We start from the raw sequence: 23,539 nt of genomic DNA, 5'->3' as shown, positions 1-23,539 counted from the left end.
GGCCCTGGTGCCCACGGACCTTCCCCACCGAAGCCCCTGAGCCCGCCTTGTCTTACCTCAGTTAAGGCCCCAGGGCCGCAGCCCACGGCGCTCTCCTTCCTTCCCCCTCACTCCGCCATCTTCCCCTCCTTACTTCGAGCGCCCAATGGGAGGCCGGCGCAGGGCGACGCAGCGGCCGTTCTACAGAACGCGGGTCCCACCGAGTGGGCCGCTCTCCTGTCACTCACTTCTCCGCTTTGGGTTGCCATTGGGTAGGCTTCCCCTAAACGGCTGGACACGGAGAGGCGATTGGCCAACCGCGATGTGGTATACGCCTTCCTCCGCGCGAGTCCTATTGCCGCGTTGAAGAAGTGGGATGACCGGGAGGCGGGTGTTAGGCGTTCGGTGTACTCAGTCGTTCAGGACGCCTCCTAAAGGAAGGAAGGGGTTGTGCGCGGTGGCGGGAATGCGCAAATTGGAAATTGTACTTTTGTTTATTCTGTTACATTTCCCCCCGCAGCTGCTCCTCCTCCTCCTCCTCGCTCAGTAGGATGCTCGTGCCCGCTGCCACTAATTTGCTCAAGTGAGCGCGTCCAAATTGAATGGGGAATGTAGAGCGGGATCTTTTGCGATCTTACTTGATGGGCCGATAGGGAACTATAACCGGGCTTCAATCCTAAACACACCAGGCCCACCCACAAGGCAAGGTGCTGCAACCGCCTCAGGCATAGAGGCAGGCAGGCAGATTCCTCCCGTTTCTGGTCTAGATCTTCACTCACCCCTTCTTCACTGGCAGGGAGGGAGGGTGCCATTTTGTGGTTTGCCAAAATGTCTTGGGTTGGCCCTGCCACTTACAACCTAAACAGTTCTTTCAGCTTTAGTTCTGGGTGTCCTGCAAATTACACGGGGGAGAATAAGCATTATATAAAGGGTGGTACATTCACGCCAGCCCTACTTAAGAAAGAGCTTCCTCAGTAGAAATCAGACTGCTTAGCTTTTTGCTCTGGCAGGTTGGGAATGCTTTCTTGAAACACAGTTGGAACAACTGCACAGAAAATGTAGACCAAAACCATCATCAAAACTCAGATCACACTTGTCTCCACAGACCGAATCTTGCACTTCCTCGTTCCACCATTTTGCAAAAATAGATCTCAAAAATAAACCCTCTGGGTTTTCAGAAGGGATTTGTCACCCACCACCATCAATAACTTGTGTAGGAATCATATATATTCACATGGGATCTGTACCTCAGATTCTCCATTTTTGCTCCTAGGTGGCGCTGTGAATTGCTAGCTCTCCCTTTTTCCTGGTGTGATCAGTGGGTACAGGTATGATCTGACAGTAATTTTCGGGGGGGGCACTATAAAAATTCTGAAGTCCCATGTTTGGGCTGCATGATAGCACCCTGAAAGCTTAGTTTCATAATGGTGTTGGTACTGTGACTATACTTTAGGGGGAATATCCTGTAGGAAGCTATCTAGAGACCTGCACAAGTTTTAAGATTGTTGTTCTGGTTGTTGCACCATAACAGAAGAGGTGTTTGCTATATGGGACAATTTTCTGTTGTCTCCTAGTCACAGAATCACAGAACTGTCAAGTTGGAAGGGACCACGAGGGTCATCTAGTCTGAGCCCTACAATGCAGGAATATTTTTGCCCAATGTGGGGCTCAAACCCACAACCCTGAGATTAAGAGTCTCATGCTCTACCAACTGAAGTAGATAGGTAGCCGTGTTGGTCTGCCATAGTCAAAATAAAAAAATTCCTTCCTTGAGAAAGAGAACTGTCATTGTCCAGGAGAGGTTGTAGAGACGTTGTCCTCTCCTGGACAATGACAGTTCTCTTTCTCAAGCTCTGGGAGGAAGACCTTTCATTTCCTACAGACAGCCACCCAATCTTAAACAACTCCTAACCCACAATAATACTACAACCAGACTTAACACAGACACTGGCACCAGAGCCTGCAATAAACCCAGATGCCAACTTTGCTGCCACATACACCCGGACAACACCATTACTGGCCCCAACAACATCACACATACCATCTCGGGACTATTTAATTGCTCATCGTCTAACATTGTGTATGCCATCAAATGCCAACAGTGTCCTTCAGCTCTCTATATTGGACAAACAGGCCAAACCTTACGCCAAAGAATAAACGGACATAAATCTGACATCAAGAATCACAGAACAGAGAAACCAGTAGGAGAACACTTCAATCTCCCAGGACATTCTATACAAGATCTCAAAGTAGCTGTTTTACTACAAAGGAATTTCAGAAATAGACTGGAAAGAGAAGCTGCTGAATTACAACTCATTACCAAACTTAAAACCATGAAAAGACCTGGACTGAACAAAGACATTGGATTCTTATCTCACTATACATAACTAAACCATTTCTCACCTTCCCACCCCTTGCCTTTTCCTGTAAGACCTATTACAGTCGTTAAGAGTCGTCAAGAGGCTCTCTCAGCTATCTGCCTATCTCCCATTCCCACCACCCTTCTGAGTAACACCCCTCCCCACCTTCTCACTATATAGAAGGATCTGGCAACTTCTGTTTCAGTGTATCTGAAGAAGTGTGCATGCACACGAAAGCTCATACCAAGAACTAACTTAGTTGGTCTTTAAGGTGCTACTGGAAGGAATTTTTTTATTTCTACCAACTGAGTCAGTACTAATTTAGTAGGTTTATTATGTTTGGATAACATAGCACACCAAAAGTTATGTCATGTTATGCATTCATATTTTGTGCGTGGGTGATAACCAACGTTCATCATAATCTTGAGTTGGATCCATCATTTCAATTAACTTACTCTGTCTTTTAGGTGGGATCAAGGCAAACTGAAATTAATATTAGGGAAGCTTCACGTTTACAATTATGTACTTTTAATATATAGATTAATACTAACATATATAACAATGGCTTGAGTGTTGTTTTTCTGACAAGACATGCCAGGAAATGAATAGTTGCAGTAACTCCATATTGATATTAGACTTTTTACAGTGCTTTAATGTATTCTTTTTTGTAGACAAATGGGAATTTGCATCCACCGTAACATGAGAATCAACCTTTAGTCCCTTTAGTTAGGAACATATTAAACGAGTCTTCAGGTTTCTACACTCTACAGTGAATTGTACAGCTACTGAAACCTAAGCAAAACCCATCAAGTTGAGAAGTTTATATGAGTTAAAATGCACAGCTGGACTAACAACAAGAGTTAAGAATACACATTACCTGGCATGTATTTCATCTCCATTCCCCGTTATTTCTAATTTTATCTGAAGTTTTAAAATCTGTTCTGTCTTAACATATTCTGAGTAAAAGGCAGGAAACTCCTATTTATTCCCACCATTAAACTGATAAATAGCTAAGCCACAGATAGGACCACACACTCCTGGCCTAAGAGAAAGCAGGAAATTCCAGTTGATATATATTGCTTGTAAAACATTCTAAATGCCTGCAGGTTGAAAATTCAAAGCCATTTAAAACCTGAGTAATGAAAACACGAGGTGAGATCCAAAGTTGCATGAGCAAACATCTGCTTATGCAGCTGGGTTTCTCTTTGCTCTCCGAAATCTTTTGAAGTTTGCAGGAGCCTGCAGAGCAGGTTTTTTGTTTCTTTTTCCTTTCTTTTGAGCAGGGACGAAAAAGACAAGTCCTGTTGTGCAAGTGGGTTGACAGCACTGGATGTCACCCAATCTCTTAAAAACTAGATTAGTATATGAGAAAATAAAGTCTTTCAGCTGTAGCATTCTACAGGCACCTTGTGTTATTTAAAACCTCAATTCATTCACAGAACACAGTATGTTGAAGGATTTTATTCATGGATAGTTGATGAATATAATAGATCTGACAAGGCACACCTGTGGATTACCACTATAGCCAAAGGAAGATTGCTTATTTTCAAATAAGCAGATTTCAAACAATAAATCTAACAACTTGGTGTTACTTTCATTTTCATTCTCTTTATAAAATTCCTATGTTTACATTGTGATCAAAAATTCTAAAGTGTTTGTAAGCAATCACCCTTTAATGTTGTTCCCATCTTTATAATTTGTCTGAAGAAGGAATAGATTTTCTTCTGCAGTTTTTTTTTAAATGTAAGATAGCGTGCAATTCTTAAGGATCATTGAATTGTGTCGCATTTAAGTAAACTAGATTAACTTGCACTCAATACTTATAGAAATGCTGACATATAGCAGGGGTCAGGAGCATTTGAACACTGATTTTTACCAAAGTATTTTTCTGCATCTTGGAAGCCAACACTGCACAGTTAAAAATGGTTGTCAAAGTTCATTGATAATCAGTGCAACAGAATTGTTTACTAACAAGCAAAGACAATCCAGCCTGAAAAGATCATCATATTCATTGCTTTTGAGCCCTCAGTTCTGTATTGTGCTGCTTACATCAAAATTCACAATGTTACTTGATCCTTGTGTATGGTTAAAATAAAACTTTCAAAATATAATCTGAAGTAATAAAGGTACACATGTGCTAAGAATTTTCCTAAAACTGTTAGTGTTCCCACATAATTTGTAGGGACACAGTACTACTCAAATCTGGACTTTGACATGCATGTTGGAGACGAAAGGTCCAGTTGGCATAATTGGTATGAAAAGCCTTCCACTATAAGCTGTGCAACAAAAATTATGTATTGCAAACATTCACTGAAAAACAATAAAAGCACAAGTAAGAAATTTGAGTAATTTAAGTATAATGCAAATCAAAATAGTCTACCTAAACAAAGCTGGTGGCAGGGGGTGGGCAGCAGAGAGGCAATCAACTTTTTCCAGTTAAGAAACAGCTTGCTATGAAATAGTAATTGGGTACTTGAATGAAACTATGTTTTCAGAACTGCAAGTTACTCTCTTGGCAGACATCCCACATCTGTGGACAAATTCGTAACATTTGACACACTTGCAAGACAAAGCTCCGAAGCCTTAATTCCGAAAACAAAACCATTGGCCTTGCATTACTCTGTGAAGTTAAGAGTGGCAAACATCTATATTTAAACAAAACCAAGGACAGAAGAAAACAGTTTGTTAACCAGACAAACCGAATAGAGAATACAAATACTACCAAGTCAGATTTTTGTTGTCATAGTTCATAAAATAGTAGAAGATTATAGTAACATGGGAAGAAATAATTTATAACCAGAAAACAAAGCAAAGAGAAGTGTGAGGAAAAGGCCATTTCAAGGTTCCATTCCAAGCTGCACTGCAGCCACGTTCCTTTGTTCTGATGCAGAAGGAATGTTCACATCGATGGAACAAACTGAGGGGGGTTTGGAGATGTACCTCACACGCACCAGCAGGAATGCTCAGGAGAGGGTAAAACAAACTATATTCCTTAAATATCAGGACAACAAGGAATGGGCCTTGATCCATCAGTGAAGAAATCGAATGCTCATTTTTTGCTCTACATCCACCTTCTCCAAAACCTGCAAAAAAGTAGAATTGTTAACCATTTGTCACAGGAATCGAATTCTATCTCAACATTTAGACTTTAGTCCTGTCTTAGGAAGCCATTCTAGTCAGCTTTCCTACTGCATATCCTCTTGTGCTACAGAACTATTTTTTGTAGATCTTGACCTAGAGGTCATCAGTAATATATTTTATGGAAAATGAAAGCTGTACTTAGCAACACTTGCATTTGGAGTGTATTTAATTGCATTTATGGAATTCAAGATTATCCCTGGGCTAATCAAAGCACTGACCAAACTAAATCAGCTTAATTTCAAGAAAGGCTCCTGTATCATGTACCCACAGACCATGCCTTGGAACAGCATGCAATGTTGTCACACGCTAAAAATATTTAGAAAAGCTAATGTGTCTAACAAGAATCATTTAAGCAAATAAGATAAATTGCAATTGTTATGAAGCTGAAGAGCACACCTCTGCCAATTTATGTTCAGATATGGGAAATAGCAAAATAACTGAAGAAATTATGCACCTAAGCCTCCTATTCATTTGATTGCACATCTGATTCGGCAATCCTAGCACTTAATTAGGTTTGCCATATTAAACATTGTTTCCTGACCTTAACAAACTCTGCAAAGGAGATTGCACTGTCACCATCTTGATCAGCCTCCTGGATTGTTCTGTCAGCAATGCTGCCCAACTGTTCATCCGAGATGTTTACGCCAACCATCATCCGCAAAACCTGCAGTATACAGAAACCCCAAAAGAATGCAATGCTAGTGTTTAACAAAGAATATGCTGTAAGTGCTAAGAAGGCACCAAACAAGTAAAGCTACTATTTTAAGTCAACCAAGTAAAGTTCCAGGACCAGCCCAATCAGGCAGCTGGTTTTAAATATCACAAAACAGCAGCAATTTTTAATTATTATATTATTGCTCCCAAGGAGAGGTGCTTGGGACATTTCCTGATTCAGGTGCCAAAATACCTTAGCTGTCCTTGGCTGCTAGGTACTATACACCTTGACTTGTGGCACAAACCACCATTTACTGCACTGCCTCAAATGAAGTACATTGAGGCAGTTTAGGGAAACTTTCTAGAAATAAGGAGATCAGTCCAGGTTCATTGAATAACATCTAGTGCACCACTTAAAAATAGAACTTTCATCTCAAGAATTCTCAGATCAGCAAGTTAACAATTATCAGAAAGTTCTCCGCTTTTTTTCTCTGGGCCACCCTTTTAGAGTAAAAATTTGCTCATGCCACACCAAAATTTTTATTGATAAGAATTGATAAGATATTGGAAAGCAAAAAGAAACAACCCCTAGCAATGCTTGATTTATAACACAGAACACAACTATTTATATAATATGATTATGGGACATCCAGAAAGTATAAAATAAAGTAAGCCATTGTTACACAAACCAAGTATGGTATTCTTTGAATGAACAGCACTTTGGTGTGAAATGCTCAAATCATGCCCACCTTGCTCCTCAGTTTGTCAAACAAACCACACTAATAGCTTAGCTTTATGTGAAAACCAGTACTTGTGGGCTAGTTCTCTCTAGAACAACCAGAAGAGCTTCATGATAAGCCCTAATAGTTTGTAACTATGGCATACCATGGTGTGCAAACCTTTAAGTACTTTTTCCAGTGCTACAAGATACTTCACAGGTTATTTCTGGGCTGTTCTGGGCTTCAGCATTTGTAGCAGTGTTTGGGGTTCACAGAATACCTTTCCCCACCACCAAGAGCACAGCTTTATAGGATTGGGGCCGGCTGCTGGTTTTGAACCAGAGTATATTTTTTATTGTTATAGCTGGTGGCAAGGAGAGTTTAACCTCATGGCATACATTGGGTGAGGAATGTTTGGCCTGTGTGCCAATTTGAGCCGTCAAGCTGTTTTTCCGAAACCACACCCATTTGCCCATGAGCTGACATCACTACTGAACAGGGTTTAATCCTGCACTGGCTACACAATCCTGTTCCTAGCATCGAACAGGGTCACACAGCCTAGGCAGACGAGAGATTAAGATTGAGCAATATCTGTGTGAGTGAGGGGATTTAAAATGGAGGGGAGAGATTGGCAAAGTCTTTTCTTACCTCTGCTGCTACTATAGTTATATTGTTATATAATGCCTATATATTATAATAATTTAGTATTATCATTCAACCAGACTTTACCTTAAGGGCTAAATAAGACAGTCATCCGGAAAAAAATGCATTAATTTATGGGCTGCAAAAGCTAAACCTACCTGAAGCAGTTCCTCTCGAGAAATCTTGTCATCTTTATCTAGATCATATAGCCGAAAAGCAACTAAAGGAAATAATTAAATTCAAGGTTATTTATTTTATACTGCCCTTCACAGGGTAGTTTACAAAATCAAAACACATAACATAATACCCTCTTCTACATGGCTCAATCCATACAGCATGAGACCCTTCATCTCAGGGTCATGGGTTCGAGCCCCACACTGGGCAAAAGATTTCTGCACTGCAGGGGATTGGACTATATGACCCTCGCAGTACCTTACAACTCTCCAATTCTATGAAGAAGAACAAAGAACAACAATAACCCCTTCCCATGAACACATTAAAAAGCCACAGACTGTTGAATCAGTAGTGTTACTTAGGAACTGCCATAAATGGCAGAATACTGAGTAAAAATACAAAAGAAAAGAAAAAGTAAACAAACTGTCACATTTTGGTAGGGAATTTCTGGATAAGGGAAAAAATGATATACAGAGGAATCCCTGCTTACGCAGGGGTTCTGCTCTGGGACACAAGCAAGTATGTTCCAGCCTTATCCACCCCCTTTGGGCGCCAAAAAAGGCATGTTTCAGCAGTCGCACGCATGCAGATCATGTGCGAATGGGGAGGTGCCTGTACTAAAAATATTTATGCTTAAATTCTGGGATCTTTCTTTTTCTTTGACCAGTTACTGATACATGCTAGCACATTAAACAGATTTCTTTTTCCTATCACACAGTAATTTATAGAATGCTTATATAGAATGTCCTATATTTACCAGGAGTCACGGAAAGTCAGCCTGCTTCTACAGTTTTACCAATAATTTAAGATTTGTTGAGTATCTTATGTAAATCTAAGAATATTATAAAGTAAAATATGGGGTCATGGAAGATAAAAATATTCTGATGATTCATTTAAAGTAGCACCATCAATGTGCACAGTGTTTTACAAATACAATTATTTCAGTACCATGTACTTCAGCTTGGTTATAGGCTTTTTTACATTAGGACAGAAATAACTGGCTGTGCCCAACACTGTAGCACCACTCACACAACAGACTTCCAGGCACACAATGGAATTTCCTGTTCCTGTGCACCCTCAAAAACAGTTGGGGGTGGTAATGAGGGACTCTGGTGGTAATCCAGAGTAGATTTTGGGAGTGTGAAGGAGGAAAGAAAATGGAAATTCAATTGGATGGCTGAGCTACAACTCCCATCAGCCACAGCCAGCAAAAGTGACAAAAATCCACTTTCACTTAAATAACTTTCTACTCTTGCTTCCATAAGATTTGTATCCAGATTTAAACTAAGTTTAAAAGAAGAGGAACAGATTCCAAGCTGCAGGATTACAAAGAAGAATACAAAGCAGTACAATTAGCCTGAATAGATGTCCAATTAAAAATGTCTTACAGTACAACTTGTTGCTCCGACTATTAAGTGGTTCTGGCCCATTCTGGTCTTTGCTTTTTTCATTATCCTCAATGGGTCGGAAGTGTGCCAAAGTCCTCATGAATCCACGAAAATTCACCTGGTCTTCTCTATACCAGAGAAGATGCACACAATTTATTACATTTTGCAAATCCATCAAGCAATATACTTCAAACAATATCTAAACAAATTTACCAGAGTTTGGAGAATGCAGTTTCATATTTTGCTATTATTTTTCTATAATTGTTCCATGTTCACTGTTTTGGTCTCTCTTCTCAGCTGTTATTTTATTTTGCTGTTTAACTGAACGTTATTAAACTACCATCTCAAAACTATAACTTAAACTATAAAAATTAGTCAGCCTTCAACAATTACCAACCATCCCAGATCCTTAGATTAGCAGGAGAGATGCTTCTTACTATTTTTGCTGGTTATTGTTGGCAGTTGTACATTGACATGGGATAGAATTCTCTCTGTTGTGGCTCCTCAACTGAAAAGTTCTCTCCCCCTGGAGGCATGAATGGGCCCTACAGTATTGGGCTTCTGGCACCAGGTACTCACTCACCTGTTCACACAAGCATTTGGAGATATGCTGCTATTCAAAGTCTCAGTGCAATTTGCTGCTCCAAACTTAACTATGTTTTTCCTTCTGAAAAATTGGCTGATGTTGTAGCCTTGGGGCTCTGTGCTTCTTTGAAATGTGCTCTCCCTACCTCTTGTTGATGTAGGAGAGAAAGGTTGATGGAACTTCTTTATTATTGAGCACAGGTGCTTGCCTCCACCCAATCAGCAGGGGGAAGGATCCTGGCAATTACAACTGGCCAAAAATTTCAGACCCCTGCTTAGAGCATCAACTGAAAGGTAGTCAAGGTTTTACTTCTCAGCTAGTGAAGGGAATTTGGGAAGTGAAGTAGATATTTTTGGTGCCATTTGATAAATGTGGCAGAATATAAACAGAACTAAAGCGTCTAACAAATACCTAATATTAATAAAGCTTTACTTTGAATAGTTAGTAACTGATGCTCCAGTCCCCAATATCTGACGTCCAGCACATTGTTTTACGGTGTCAAGAATAGAATATAAGAATCCACATCTTAAATTAGTCCTAGGAGCACTTCACACCAAGCAACTTATTATGAAGAAACACTGTGCAACTTACCCTTCTGGAAAAAAGGCATTGATAATCCGGTCCCCCAGTGGGTTGATGGCAAGTTCTGGAATGCGTTGGAAATCTTCACGGCTACAATTTCAATGAAATCTACATCAATCCTTTAATAGAATAAGATCTCTGAACACCCATGTTAAACATTCATTTTTTATAATAGGGCTGATTGAAATTTATGGTTCAGATATCACACAACAGCTATGAGGGGTTTTTTAAGGTGTGTTTTTTTAAAAAGTAAAGATCCAGTATGTTAAGCTCATTGATCATGAAAATAGTAAACCTCAGATCAAGAAAATGAGTTTTGCGCTGCGTACTTTTGTATTTTCAGTTCATAACACCTATCACCAATAGAAAAATCCCAGTTGTGTAATATTAATGTACAGCTATATAGATTTTTTAAAAAGGTAAAGGACCCCTGGACGGTTAAGTCCAGTCAAAGGCAACTATGGGGTGTGGCGCTCATCTCGCTTCAGGCTGAGGAATCCAGCGTTTGTCCACCGACAGCTTTCAGGGTCATGTGGCCAACATGACTAAACCATTTCTGGTGCAACGAAACACCGTGACGGAAGCAAAAGCACACGCAAACATTGTTTACCTTTGTGCCACAGCGGTACCTATTTATCTACTTGCACTAGTGTGCTTTCGAAGTGCTCGGTTGGCAGAAGCTGGAACAGAGCAACTGAGCACTTTGCAGAAAATTTGCAAGTGTCTTCAGCTTTGCTTGCTCTCCCTCCTCTGATAAGAAATGACCAAAAGCCCTGCACAAACCAGCTTCACCTGTATCTTTCCACTTAGAGGTCAGCTAATTATGCAAAGCCTGGAGGGACACCCCAAGGCTAGACAATCAAAGAGGCAAAGTAAACAAATAACTGGTAAGCACTTTTCTTCCTTCCCTAACCAGTGAAAAAAAAGGGGGGGGGAAGAGTTTTTTCTTTCTTTTCTGGTGGTGTTTATGTTGTTGGTTCTCCCTAAATAGCCTTCCTCCATATTAAAAAGGAAGGGTGGTTTTTTTATAATTTAAAGGAGACTATCTTTTTGCTTGCTTGCCCTCCCTACCTCCCTTTGATAAAAAGGGAGAGATTGGTGGGATGAGGGCTTTTGGGGAAAATGGAAGGGAGAAGATTTAGCTGGCTGTCTTATGCTGAAATGGGAGATTGGGTACTGTATGAGAATGATGGGGAGGGCGTTTTTCAGTAAGTAGTGAAAGCAAATATGTGTTTACTCACAAGCAAGCCCTACTGGATTCAATGGGGCTTACTCTAAGGAAAGTAGAAGTTACTTTAGTTGAAATCAGTGGGGCTTATGCATGCAGAGATTCCACTTAGACCTTTAAGTGGGGAAGCAGATGTCATGGGGAGGTACGACGGGATCCTCTGCTGCTGTGGGGAAGCGTGGCACACCCTCCACTGCTGCAAGGAGGTATGGTGATACCTTCTGCCCCTGTGGGGAGGCCCAGCAAGGCTGTCCGCCACCACAGACACATATGATATATCAAGATGATATGATATTTAGCTGGTGATATTACCATGATGTTGAAAACCAGCTATCACCCAGCCCTAACCACCACTGAGTGGATTTGAAGCACCAACCTTCCAACTGGCAAGCCCAAGAGACTCAGTAGACCACAGCATCACCCACGTCCCTGTACAGTTATATATAATTCTTGAGGCAAGTAACCAGGGCAAGCAATAGTTAACTTATTTTGTTTGGGTAATTTATCTGACACCAGCTTAACCTTGGCTGCTGAATGTCAGCCAGAAGAGGAACTTTTTACAGCTGTTCTGAAAGTGCTCAGGCTTACTCTGATAGATATCTAGGTGAAGGTTCATCTGCTCTCAAGGACATGGGAAGCAGTCAGCAAGAATGACTTTATGTATCTTTGTTTGGATTTGGCACACAGATGACATGGTCAAAGCATTGCTCTTAGTTAATCTTAGCTGTCATGATGATATAAAAGTAGGTGTATGGTTTATTTAAGATCACACTTCTCCTCCCAAGTTTACATCACTCCACATCTATCTAGCAACTAAGACCATATCCTATGCACTACTATGGGACTCGCTTCCCAGTCAACATGCACTGGATACTCTTATCCTACTTATGATTTCTCAGTATCTACAGTATGCAACAATAAAATAAATATATCCATTTGTACTTACTTGCTGGATATATTCAGCATCTAATAGGAGGATATATTCAGCATCTAATAGGAGTTTAAACTACTTAGATTCATTATTTAATCATGATAGTGTTCTTTAGGCAATCATATTCATAGTACCTGGACACTATTTATTGTTTGGAAGTATTATATATTTTTTTCTTTTGCTTGAGTCAACCCATCAGATGTGATGCCCTTCATAATTACCCTTTGATTCACTATGATCTGTCCATGGTACACTTTTACTCCATGGTTCAAGGGTTGCTGAAATAGTGGGTTGAATTAAAAGCAATACATTTCCTATATTTACCACTTTGTGCCGAAGATTGCAGTGTAGAAAGAGATCACTAGAATCCCCTCATTTTAAGAATGTTAACACCATGAATGGCCTCTGGAATGTGACAAAAGTCTCTTAAGTATTTTTTGCCCATAAAACTCAAAGGAGAAACCCCTCGACAACAGAATATATGCAGAATCTGGTGTGTTGATCCTACAGTAGGCTTGAATCAATCTGACTCCAGCTTCAGCCTTGATTTCATGGAATACTAACCTCTTAAGCATCATCTTCCATGTACATCTAGGCACTGTCAAATGGCTCTTTCACCTTATATTTCAATAAAATAAATTCTATTTCCCAGTTCACATAGTAATTGTTCTTTCTTTATTCAACCATAGTTGCCAGTTCCAATTTGCAACAGGGAATTATTAGCTAAGGAAAATAACTCTTCCAAAGCAGATGCATTATCCCTTGGGAAGAATGGAGTAGCAAGTCCACTGTTCGCACCACTGTTCATTCAGGAGTGACCCAGTGGGCAAAATCAATGCTAATGGCCCTCGAGGACTTTATAAAATCTGTAAAGTCTTGTTTACAGACAGCCTCAGAGGATAGTAAAAAGCAATGAGGCAGAGAGAGTATCATCTCTGCTTCTGCCCCAGCCACTATGAATTAGCATATCCCCAAAATTATTTCCACCTATACATAAGTTACAGAATATCCAAATTATTCTATGCCAATGGCTCCCAGTTAGTGGTTTGCAGACCCTGGGGGGGGGCATGTATCCCACCCAGGGGGTCCATTGCACTAGTCACATAACAAAAACTACCATAGAGATATGAAAATATTCAAAAGCAGGGAGTCCATGGCTTAGCTTTTAAAAAAACATGTGTCTGCAGTACTGTATTTAGCTAATTGGGAACCTCTGTACTTCAGAAAATTTAAGCCTGCTACAACCTTTGAGGCTGGGTTTTTTGCTTAGTTTTTAAAGAATCAAGTAAGGTGATTCTGTTTGCAGTTGATAATTAGAGCCAAGCAAGTCTAGTGACTTTGAGCCAAACCAGATGTGACCTAGGAAATCTGAATAAGATTTTTCACTTCTCTCTCATATTAAAGGCAACTGGGGGTGTGAAATAATTTGGATAGGGACTGGTGTGCTGGGGGAATTGTTGTTATTAAATAATAATTTTACCTTGTGCCATTTTCCTGATTTAAACAGCATTCAACTTTAAACTGCTATTTGCCCAGAAGGGGAAAAACAGCAATTTCCAATGAAACATTTAAACTGGAGAAATTTCAGTGGGGGAAAAGTTAACTAGCCCCCCACCCCAAGTAATCCACCTCCCCTTGAGTCTGAACAGTGTGACAGATATATGAAAAGCAGCAAATCTCCTGTTACATGTATGTATCAGACTCTCCAGTGTTCTAAAACATATCCTCCCTGTTTGTAAAGATTCAGCATCTGAAATCGGAATGCAAGGCATCAGCTTCTAATTTCTATATTTTATGGCTTAGCTTAAGGTTAAACATTAACCAACTGTAACTACTGCATTTAAAATCTATTACTGTCATTGCTACCAGCCACTGCGCTTATGAAGGGGACATTATCCAAGTAAGAACGCTAACTGGAAAACACTACACACATCATAAAAGTAAATGAATACTGAAAAGCAAGCTGTCCTTTTTTTTTTTTTTTTAGCAAAACCCACTTCACCTGGCTTAGACTGGAACTAACAGGAAATATTTTTTTCTTCTGTTCACATGCCATAGGAACACTATCCAACAGGATCTACCCATGAATTAATGTATTTTTGAAACCTACTTGCATGCTTTCATTGTGCTTATTCTGAATCACAGAAATCCAAACATCTTCTACTCAATAAGTCGTTCTGCCAAACCATATACTTTACACATATTGCAGCATATTTATAGAGTGGGGCATGCCTTCAGCAACACTTCCACTTTCTGTAATGTCTGAACAGAGAGAATGCACTGCAGAACTAACTCATGTCTGTACTATTGCTTCATTTTTATTTCAGTTTGACTCTGCCATCTTACTTTACAGTACCATCAATACTTATTCAAACATATCATAAAAGAAAGTAACAAAAAGTCAAGTTTATGAAGTTATCCTGCCTTGCTCAGTTGACATAAAAGTATACGGTTAATATTGTTATCAGCATTACAATCTATTTACAAAGAGGTTTTTTCTAATACTAAAAGTTACTGTTTCTAGACTTTTCTGTACTTCCATCTTCAACAGCAAACTAAGTCGCTCCTAAGATTGTATCCATTTCCAAATCCTCTTCTCTTCATAATCCTCTCTTGTTTAGGGCAAGAGATTAACTCCAACTACAGGACCCATATATTTGGTTGGATTTAAGGGAGGATTTGTCAGCATGCTGGCATGAGAACTGGTCTGGTCAGTGCCTAGATGTGCAATTGCCCAAGAACCACATATACACTGCCTTTGGTTCCATGACAGCAGAAAGGCAGGATATAAATGTAAGAAATAGTGGGTTTCAGTTTAAAAAGAACACTTTGTTTTGACATTAATATCTACATCAATATGGTATAGGCTATTAGAATGGCATTTTAGCCATTCTGAAGAGTCCATAAGTTTCAGAAATAGCAGTCTGCCCTGAAATCAGTCAGGGATTCAAAGCCACACTGCAATTTGAACTTTTATTCCTACAGCCACTTCCAAATTAACCAACTCACTAGAAATTTTGCACGTCTATACTTAACATGAATTTATGATCTTTTCTCTTGCTTAAACTGTTTTGGCTCAAAATATAGGGAAGACAACTTGGCAGGAGGTAACAAAAATGATCTACCCTGTATTCTGAGCTGAAACAGTTTAAGTAAAACTCAGGAGTACTGTAGCACCTTGAAGATTTATTATTAAGGCACGATGAAGTGGCCTCTTGTCTATAAACACTTATACCACAATAGAACTGTTAAGCCTTGATGGTGTCACATGATTCCTTCTTGCTTTTATATGCTGTGTAGGCCAGATATGTGTTTCTTACAAATTTGGAAAATGATTTATGGAGGGTGGGAAAAGGAATAAATGTTCTCCCATATGGAAGCGGAGGTTTATTTCTGTTCTTATTTTCTGTTCTTATTTTCATCATGTATTTTGTTTTTTATATTGTAATTTTATGTTATGAACCACCCTGAGATCTACGGGTATAGGGTGGTATACAAATTTTAACAACAATAACAACTGCTTTGCTGTTCTCAATTCTGCTCCTCAGCACATTTTAAATGGTGTTGCTTTGAAAGCTTTGCTGAAATGCAGGGAAAAGTTTAAGGAAATGCTATACTTCTACTGTGATGTGCATTGTTACATATGCAGCTCATTTCTCATCTCCACTAATATTACCCAATTATGTATATGATTATGACAATTATAACATGGCTTGGTGTTCTAAATTCGACTGTGTTACTGGCCCCGCTCTTTTGTTCCTTGAAACACAGCTTCAGGCATGCATTTTGGAGGAAGGGGGGTTGAACATGGGACCCTTGTACAAAGGCTCCTCACACAATTTAGAACCCAGGGTTTGGGATTGCAAAGGGGAAAGTCTATGTACGTAGAAGAACTTCCAACATATACAGGGCAGGGGGCTGAACTCGCAGGTAATGCAACAGTGGGAGCTGGGCCAGTAAGTGCAGTCCCATTGTTCCTCACATGATTGTAACTGCATGAAGCATAAAACCTGAACAGGGATTATGGGTTGTACCCAATACACTCAAACAATAGGAATTCTCTGGTTCCTCCTTCCCCCACTGCATCCCAATGTGTGTCCCAAATAGCCTTCTGGGGTTCAGAGGACTCTCAGGAAATGCATAGAACAGGAGGAAGAGGGCTGCAGCTAGAGGGGGTAAATCAAGGGAAACTGGGCAGAGGCAGTGAGCAAGTCAGTACAGTAAGGCACTAAGCAAAAGCAGTGAGTCAGTACAATGAAGTTTGCTAAAGAGTACCTACCTAAGAGTGCCATTCTCTCCTTTGTCTAGGCTGGTAAACCGACTGTACAGACGAGTAATCTGACTGTGGGAAACTGAAGCAAAAATATATTAAAACTTACAATTGAACAGCAACATTTTAAAATCAATTAATCCACAGTACTCAATACAGAGTAAGAGTAATTTCATTACATTTCAGGGGTCAGGACACTGATTTTGCTGGATGTTTACATTTTAAAATGACCTCCATTCAGATTTTAAGTCCTATTACCCCTCTATTGGTAAGACATTTCACTCTTATTAGTAAAACCAGGACTTTTTTTCAGCTGGAACTCGCTGCAATTTAGTTCCACCACCTCTCAGATGGGCACCACTGCCATTCTAAGATGAGGGAGCCATTTATGGTGAGTTCCGGCACCTCTTTCTAGAAAAATAGCACTGGGTAAAACATTTCACTAAACAGACATGTCTTAAGAAGAGGTATTACATAGGTAAATTTATTACAGCCTTGCAAGAAAAGTCTACAAAACATTTCCAAGGTTGCATGCCCACTGATGTCTACTGGCCTATAGCTAACAAATACAGCAGGCCTGCAGGTGAGGAACAGATATATTTTCGTCTCCCATCAGACTACCACATTTTCTTGTTAGTTGTAGATGAAAGTGCTTCACTTTTTCTGTGACCTGCACAGAAACCAAGGGGACAATCTGTCCTTCCTACACCAGGTTGGATTCCATACACTTGTTTGCAACCAATTCCTTGTCACCTATGGCAACCAGGCAAAGGCCAACTACAAGGCTGAAGTACTAACTAGTCCACTGACTTGGCTAAGAGCCTGTTCCTAGTCTCTCTTTAAATTCAGACAGTTCTGGAGCCCTAGGCTACCTCAGCCTCTGGATAATCTAGTTTCCTTTCCAGCTGGAAGTAGTTTAAAGTTTAAACCACTCAGCTGCCAACCCTGCAAAAAACTCCACTAAAGCAATTCCAAATGGTTTTAAAGCATGCTAAATTGAGGAAGGAACAACCTTGTTAATTCCACAGAACACGAATCAACTTGATCTCTCTTTAAAAAGCTGTTCCCCAGGGCCCTGATAAAAGAATACAAATACAGTATTCTAAACAATTTTCTGATCTATCGTACTGGTTTCAGTGACTAGCTTTGCCTAGCAAAAAATATTGTAGATGCCAGGTTTCAATGAAAATATGGCACATCCTCTCCTCCCTACCAATAGCCTTTTAAGTTGCCAAGGTAGATCTCCTTGGCTACAAAGCTCTCCCTAAAATAGTTATTTTTAATTTTGATGAGTAAATTTGCAGGGTCCATTTGCATTATTCCCCAGCAAACTATAACTGTAAAACAAGAGTGTGACTGAAACTTTAAGCAGCTAAGGTTACAAGACTAGGTTTGTCTTTATCTCTTGATATTAACTAAGGAAACATCTGAAAAAGTGTTATGAAATGCAAACATTCCAGGCAGAAAGTTAAAAAAAAAAATTGATACACATAATCTGGATATTGTTCTTGTCTGACTAACAATCACCACCATGTATTTTACATTTCAAAGTCCAAGTGCAGTGGCCAAGTGCAGGCAGAGAACCAGGCAGAGGGCCTTCTCAGTAGTGGCGCCCTCCCTGTGGAACGCCCTCCCACCAGATGTCAAAGAGAACAACAACTACCAGACTTTTAGAAGACATCTGAAGGCAGCCCTGTTTAGGGAAGTTTTTAATGTTTAATGTATCATAGTATTTTAATATTCTTTTGGAAGCCGCCCAGAGTGGCTGGGGAAACCCAGCCAGATGGGCGGGGTATAAATAAATTATTATTATTATTTATTATTATTATTATTATTATTATTATTATTATTATTAAATAGCTGAAAGAACCATTTTAATATTACACATAGTATTCATAGTTTTGCCATACATTTTTTTGTAATTATATGCAAAGCCACATATTTTTACTTTGAGTTATTTGCAATAAGACTCTTCTTTATAAGTTAATGGACATGGGGCTTTATGACACACAGTATGTAAGCCACATTTAATTAAGTGTTTGACAGCAAGTTGGGGGTTTCCGACATTGAGATGAGCTTGCAAAAACTCTTATTACAAAAACTGATGGTGTAATTAATTATGAGTGGGATCTAACTGGTGGCCTTGCACTCAGGCTTTTGATTCAGTGAACACCTCTGTTAATGGAAGCGGAAGGAATAATAATAACAATGGGGACGCGGGTGGCGCTGTGGGTTAAACCACAGAGCCTAGGACTTGCCGATCAGAAGGTTGGTGGTTCGAATCCCCACGACGGAGTGAGCTCCCGTTGCTCGTCCCTGCTCCTGCCAACCTAGCAGTTCGAAAGCATGTCAAAGTGCAAGTAGATAAATAGGTACCGCTGCGGCGGGAAGATAAACGGTGTTTCCTTGTGCTGCTCTGGTTCGCCAGAAGCGGCTTAGTCATGCTGGCCACATGACCCAGAAGCTGTACGTCGGCTCCCTCGGCCAGTAAAGCGAGATGAGTGCCGCAACCCCAGAGTCGGTCACGACTGGACCTAATGGTCAGGGGTCCCTTTACCTTTACTTTTTAATAATAATAATTTATTATTTATACCCCGCCCATCTGGCTGGGCTTCCCCAGCCACTCTGGGCGGCTTCCAAAAAAATATTAAAATACTGTAATACATCAAACATTAAAAGCTTCCCTAAACAGGGCTGCCTTCCCAATGTGGGCTTTCCCAGACAGTCCCCCAATCGTCTACCCTTTTCAAAAGGGTCCCCAAACCCTGGAGCCAATTTTTGGGGACACTAGGGGCTGCAGCAAGCAACTAGCTTTCGTCCATTAGCAGAGGCATTCAACTGATCAAATACCTATCCATGGGCACAAAGGTACCAACTGGATTGACCCCATGAATTTGACAATTATGATAAACAGCTACCTGATCTGTTTCTTAAATAAGCCTTGAGACAGTAGTGGGATTATTAACTGAAACGTATACTTCACCAAAACATAAAATTTTGCATAAATTATATGCAATGAGATTGCCATCTCTAACTTCTCTTGCCAGAGCAATAGCTGTGCTAGTCTCTTGCAATGAAGACTGTTGTGGTACCTTAAGGACTTGTAGCATAAGCTTCCATGGACTTTTCCATTAGATGCTGTATCTGCTAAAGTAGACTGTAGTCCAAACAACTGCTTATGCACAATGAATTTGTTAACAATGTTGTTTTTTGTAATGAATCTTGCTTACAATGAAAAACAGAATCACTGAATAAAGCATAAAATAGTAACACTTACATGCACATTAAAGTTTCTGATTTATAATGTATTTATGTGTAGCCTTGCCAAGACCATAACTCGTCTGCAGTCTTCATGAAGTGTGATCTCAACTACAGCAAGGCCTAATCTCAAAAAATAAATATCAAATTCAGCCAATGCCAAAGCCTGACTTTGAAAAGCACACAATTAACATCATACACTTTGATGTAGTCTCTGCAGTCATTGTGTATTTTAGCAAGTACATGAGAAATGTCCCATAGCAAGACATTGTAGCTGGCATTAGGAACTGCAGGTGTTAAGGATGAATGACTCCCAATCAGCACCTCACATAACTGCCCTTTCATTAAAACTAGGAACATAAGCATATGATAGACATAAGCTATCCTTAGAAACTGTTTCACAGCAATAGTATCTGGAATGCACACTTTTATAGAAATTGCTGCTCTGACAGGCTGCCAAGATCATTTTCTATGATGGCTCATTCCCCTATAGTTGGCTAAAAAGGTGCTACATAATTTCCAATTTTGATTCAGATTATTCAGTTGATGTCTCAATTCCAGTCTTCTGATCTTTTCTTAAATGTTTAGTGATCCAGATATTTACTGAATAAACAGTATTCTTCAGGTACTATTTCTGCTTCTTGCCAGCAAATTTACTATTTTGGCTCATTTTTAAAAGCCTTCACATTTCATACTAATATATAAGTAAATGTGTATGTGATGTCCATACAATATTGTTGCTGCTAACATCTTTCTCAAAAATATGCTGATCTGAGAAAGTTGTGCTAGTTTATTTTACCATAAGCCACATACAGACATCCAACAAGAAAATGTAAAAAGCAGGGATGCTTTTTGCTAGCCCCAAACCACTACTGAATATAAACCATTGGGCTGCTTCTATACACCTTATGCTCCTGCTAATAATTCTATTTATTAAGGGTCAAATAATTGCATAACATAAAATTTAGCTTCCCGAGAATAAAGCACTACTCAGAATAGTAGTATTAACCCAGAGGTAGGCAACCGAAGGTCCGTGGGCCGGATGCGGCCCAATCGCATTCTCAATCCAGCCTGCGGACGGTCCAGGAATCACCGTTTTTTTATGTGAGTAGAATGTGTGCTTTTATTTAAAATGCATCTCTGGGTTATTTGTGGGGCATAGGAATTTGTTCTCCCCCCCCCAAAAAAAAAATAGACCGGCCCACCACATGGTCTGATGGACAGTGGACTGGCTCACGGCTGAAAAAGGTTCTGACCCCTATATTAAACTGATAGCACTATGACGACAAAATCTAATTGAATTTGTTTTTCTTAGTGCCAAATTTGTACCATTGAACCAGTAATAAAAAAAATCAGTAGCTACTAGAGCATTAAACTATGTAATATAGCATGTATCATAAGGAGCAATAATTAGTGACTGTAGCTTTTGCTTAGTTTCCTCTAGAATTCCTCCTTACTGTGTTACTCTCAGTAAGCCTATCTGTATAGACATGCTATATCCCTATGGTAAATACAGTAGTTGCTTACATACACAAAGCAATTATTGGAAATAATATATTATTAGCTTCTTTCATTGCAATTAAACAATGGAAAAAGGTGAGATCAATCATGCAATAAGGCAGTAATCCACAGATCACCTGGCACTACCAGGAACTGCACGTTGGCAATTTAGAAAATGGAATGTCCTGACTGAACTTTTGTACTTTCACGTTTCCTATTTTTTCAATCGAACTAACTACATGCTACATACTAGGAATCAAATATCTGTAGATGGATATATTGTCATTTGCTACTAGTCAAAACAGTAGACGGGATTTGCTAATACAGAACTGGGGTAGGAAAAATAATAGTCATCTGTAACTAGTCTGTAGCTATAACCTAATAGCACATTTGTTTTCTGTTGTATTTTTGCCCACTAGATAACGTTCTGTTTGGCTATGGGAGATGTACATTACTAAGCCATGGAGCCATCAAGAGGCCTTAGGCAAGTTGCTATCTGAGCCTCAGAAAACAAGCTGTAAAATGAGAATTCCAACAATATCATGTGGGTGTTCATCTTTGTAATAAGATAAAGGCTGTAATATGTTTTACATCAAAAGTGCCCTAAATAAAGTTGTGCTAAAGACTATCAGAACTGCTTACACAATTGCTTCACGGTGTCTCATGGAAAGGAATTTATAAATGAAATAAAAAATGTTAACCAGTCCTTTGAATGCTCCAGTGCATGTCAAGAGGAAATGCATTATCAATCTATACATAAATAATGTGCCACCAATGTGCATGGCACTTAGATTCATAGAACTACAGGAGGGGCACCTATAACACTTTGAAAGAAAATCTAGAATGCAGCAAGCAACACTTTTGATACAGGTTGGAGCATTCACAACAAAAAGGCTTAATTTAAGCTAGCACTTGTCCTGAATGCTTACCTCAGGAACAAGCGTAGCACTTGCAATTAAGAGGGCCTGTGTAGAGTTGTTTTCCCTTCTCTACTCTGCTACAACTCACATGGAAAGAGCTCCTACAAGGGCTTTATACTCTTCATAATTATACGGGGCAAATTAAGCAGAATAATAATTTTAAAAATCACGAAGGCAGGATAAAGTACGATAAAAATGCTCCTCCAACCCACTGTCAGGTTGAGCATTTGACTTTAAAACAGCACATAGCAAACTGATGTTGCAACCATTTCGAAAGTTCAGATGTTGCCGATTCATCAAGGGGAGGGCAACCCACAGTAGTCAGACGTCAAAAAAAAACCCCTCTCTTCTCTTACAGAAGGCTACTACCACACACACAAGGTATCAAGATACTTCGGTCGGAATAGTATCGACGCCTACATGCCAAGTTTATCAGGTCGGTAACTATAGGCTGCGCCTCACGCAGCATACCTTGTACCAGAACAGCGAAGAATTTGGCAGCCGGGCAACTTGAAGAGGAAGAAGACACGCCTTGGGAACTTGACCTTTCTCGTCACGCGGCAAAAGAAGGTGACCAGAGGCAACAGAATGTGGGGCTCCTGTACTTTTAAGGGGTGCGCAGGAGGAGGAAGGTCGGCAGGTGCCACTTCGCACTCCCGAGTCCTGAGACAGAATAAGCGGCACCTGCCGAAGTTCCTTTCCTTTCCCACACAGGTTCCCAGGCTTCGGGAAATCCCGACTCAGGCCAAGCCACAGGCGCCTCAGTCAAGGGTCACCCAATGCCGCCGAAAAGGCTCCCAGGTATATCGGCGAGGAATGGCGGTTGAGAAGTAGCGACGCCTCTTCCCTCAGCCCGGACACCTTCGGCCCTGGAAGGTGAAAAACCGCAGGTGCCTCGCCCGCCCGCCTCGCGTTACGAGGCCGTGAATGGTTTTCGGCCGCAGAAAGCAAGGCCAGCCCAGCGCCCCCCGGTCTCCAGCTGCTTCTCTCGGTACTCACAGCCTGTCTCCTTCTTGATCTCCTCAATCTCCTCGTCCCGAAGCAGCGTGGAAGCCCGGGAGCCCATCGCGGCTGCTGCTTCACGGCCGGACAACCGCCTCGACTAAGCACCAGAGGGACTGCTCTTGGCCTAAGGCCGGCGGTCCTCGGTGCGGCGAGTCGGCCAGCCAATCAGCCGCGCAGACGCTGCGCCAGCGACCGAGATTGC

General features: G+C 40.4%; 1 protein-coding gene and 2 long non-coding RNA genes across 3 annotated transcripts in view; 1 reads left to right on the top strand and 2 right to left on the bottom strand.

Annotated features, from left to right (window-relative positions):
• LOC308596045 overlaps positions 1–211 on the bottom strand; it is a 15,980-nt gene extending 15,769 nt beyond the window's left edge. Inside the window, exon 1 of the long non-coding RNA XR_014012284.1 lies at positions 57–211. This is a non-coding gene — a long non-coding RNA (uncharacterized lncRNA). The remainder of the gene's footprint in view (positions 1–56) is intronic.
• The window catches only part of LOC308596192, a 20,947-nt gene extending 2,772 nt beyond the window's left edge, over positions 1–18,175 (top strand). Inside the window, exons 2-3 of the long non-coding RNA XR_014012397.1 lie at positions 10,984–11,112; positions 16,968–18,175. This is a non-coding gene — a long non-coding RNA (uncharacterized lncRNA). The remainder of the gene's footprint in view (positions 1–10,983; positions 11,113–16,967) is intronic.
• CHP1 (calcineurin like EF-hand protein 1) lies at positions 3,785–23,539 on the bottom strand. Its single transcript, XM_081210597.1, has 7 exons — positions 23,332–23,539; positions 16,664–16,736; positions 10,235–10,315; positions 9,058–9,185; positions 7,654–7,715; positions 6,022–6,144; positions 3,785–5,422 (listed from the first exon to the last, which is right to left on the bottom strand). The coding sequence occupies exons 1-7, from the start codon at positions 23,396–23,398 to the stop codon at positions 5,369–5,371; spliced, it is 588 nt and encodes a 195-aa protein (XP_081066723.1). The 5' UTR covers positions 23,399–23,539; the 3' UTR covers positions 3,785–5,368.

Source organism: Podarcis bocagei (assembly GCF_964188305.1).
Source record: "Podarcis bocagei genome assembly, chromosome: 1".
NCBI classification, from domain to species: domain Eukaryota; kingdom Metazoa; phylum Chordata; class Lepidosauria; order Squamata; family Lacertidae; genus Podarcis; species Podarcis bocagei.
Note: the sequence above shows the minus strand (reverse complement) of the source record. Positions and strands in the feature narration are given on the sequence as shown.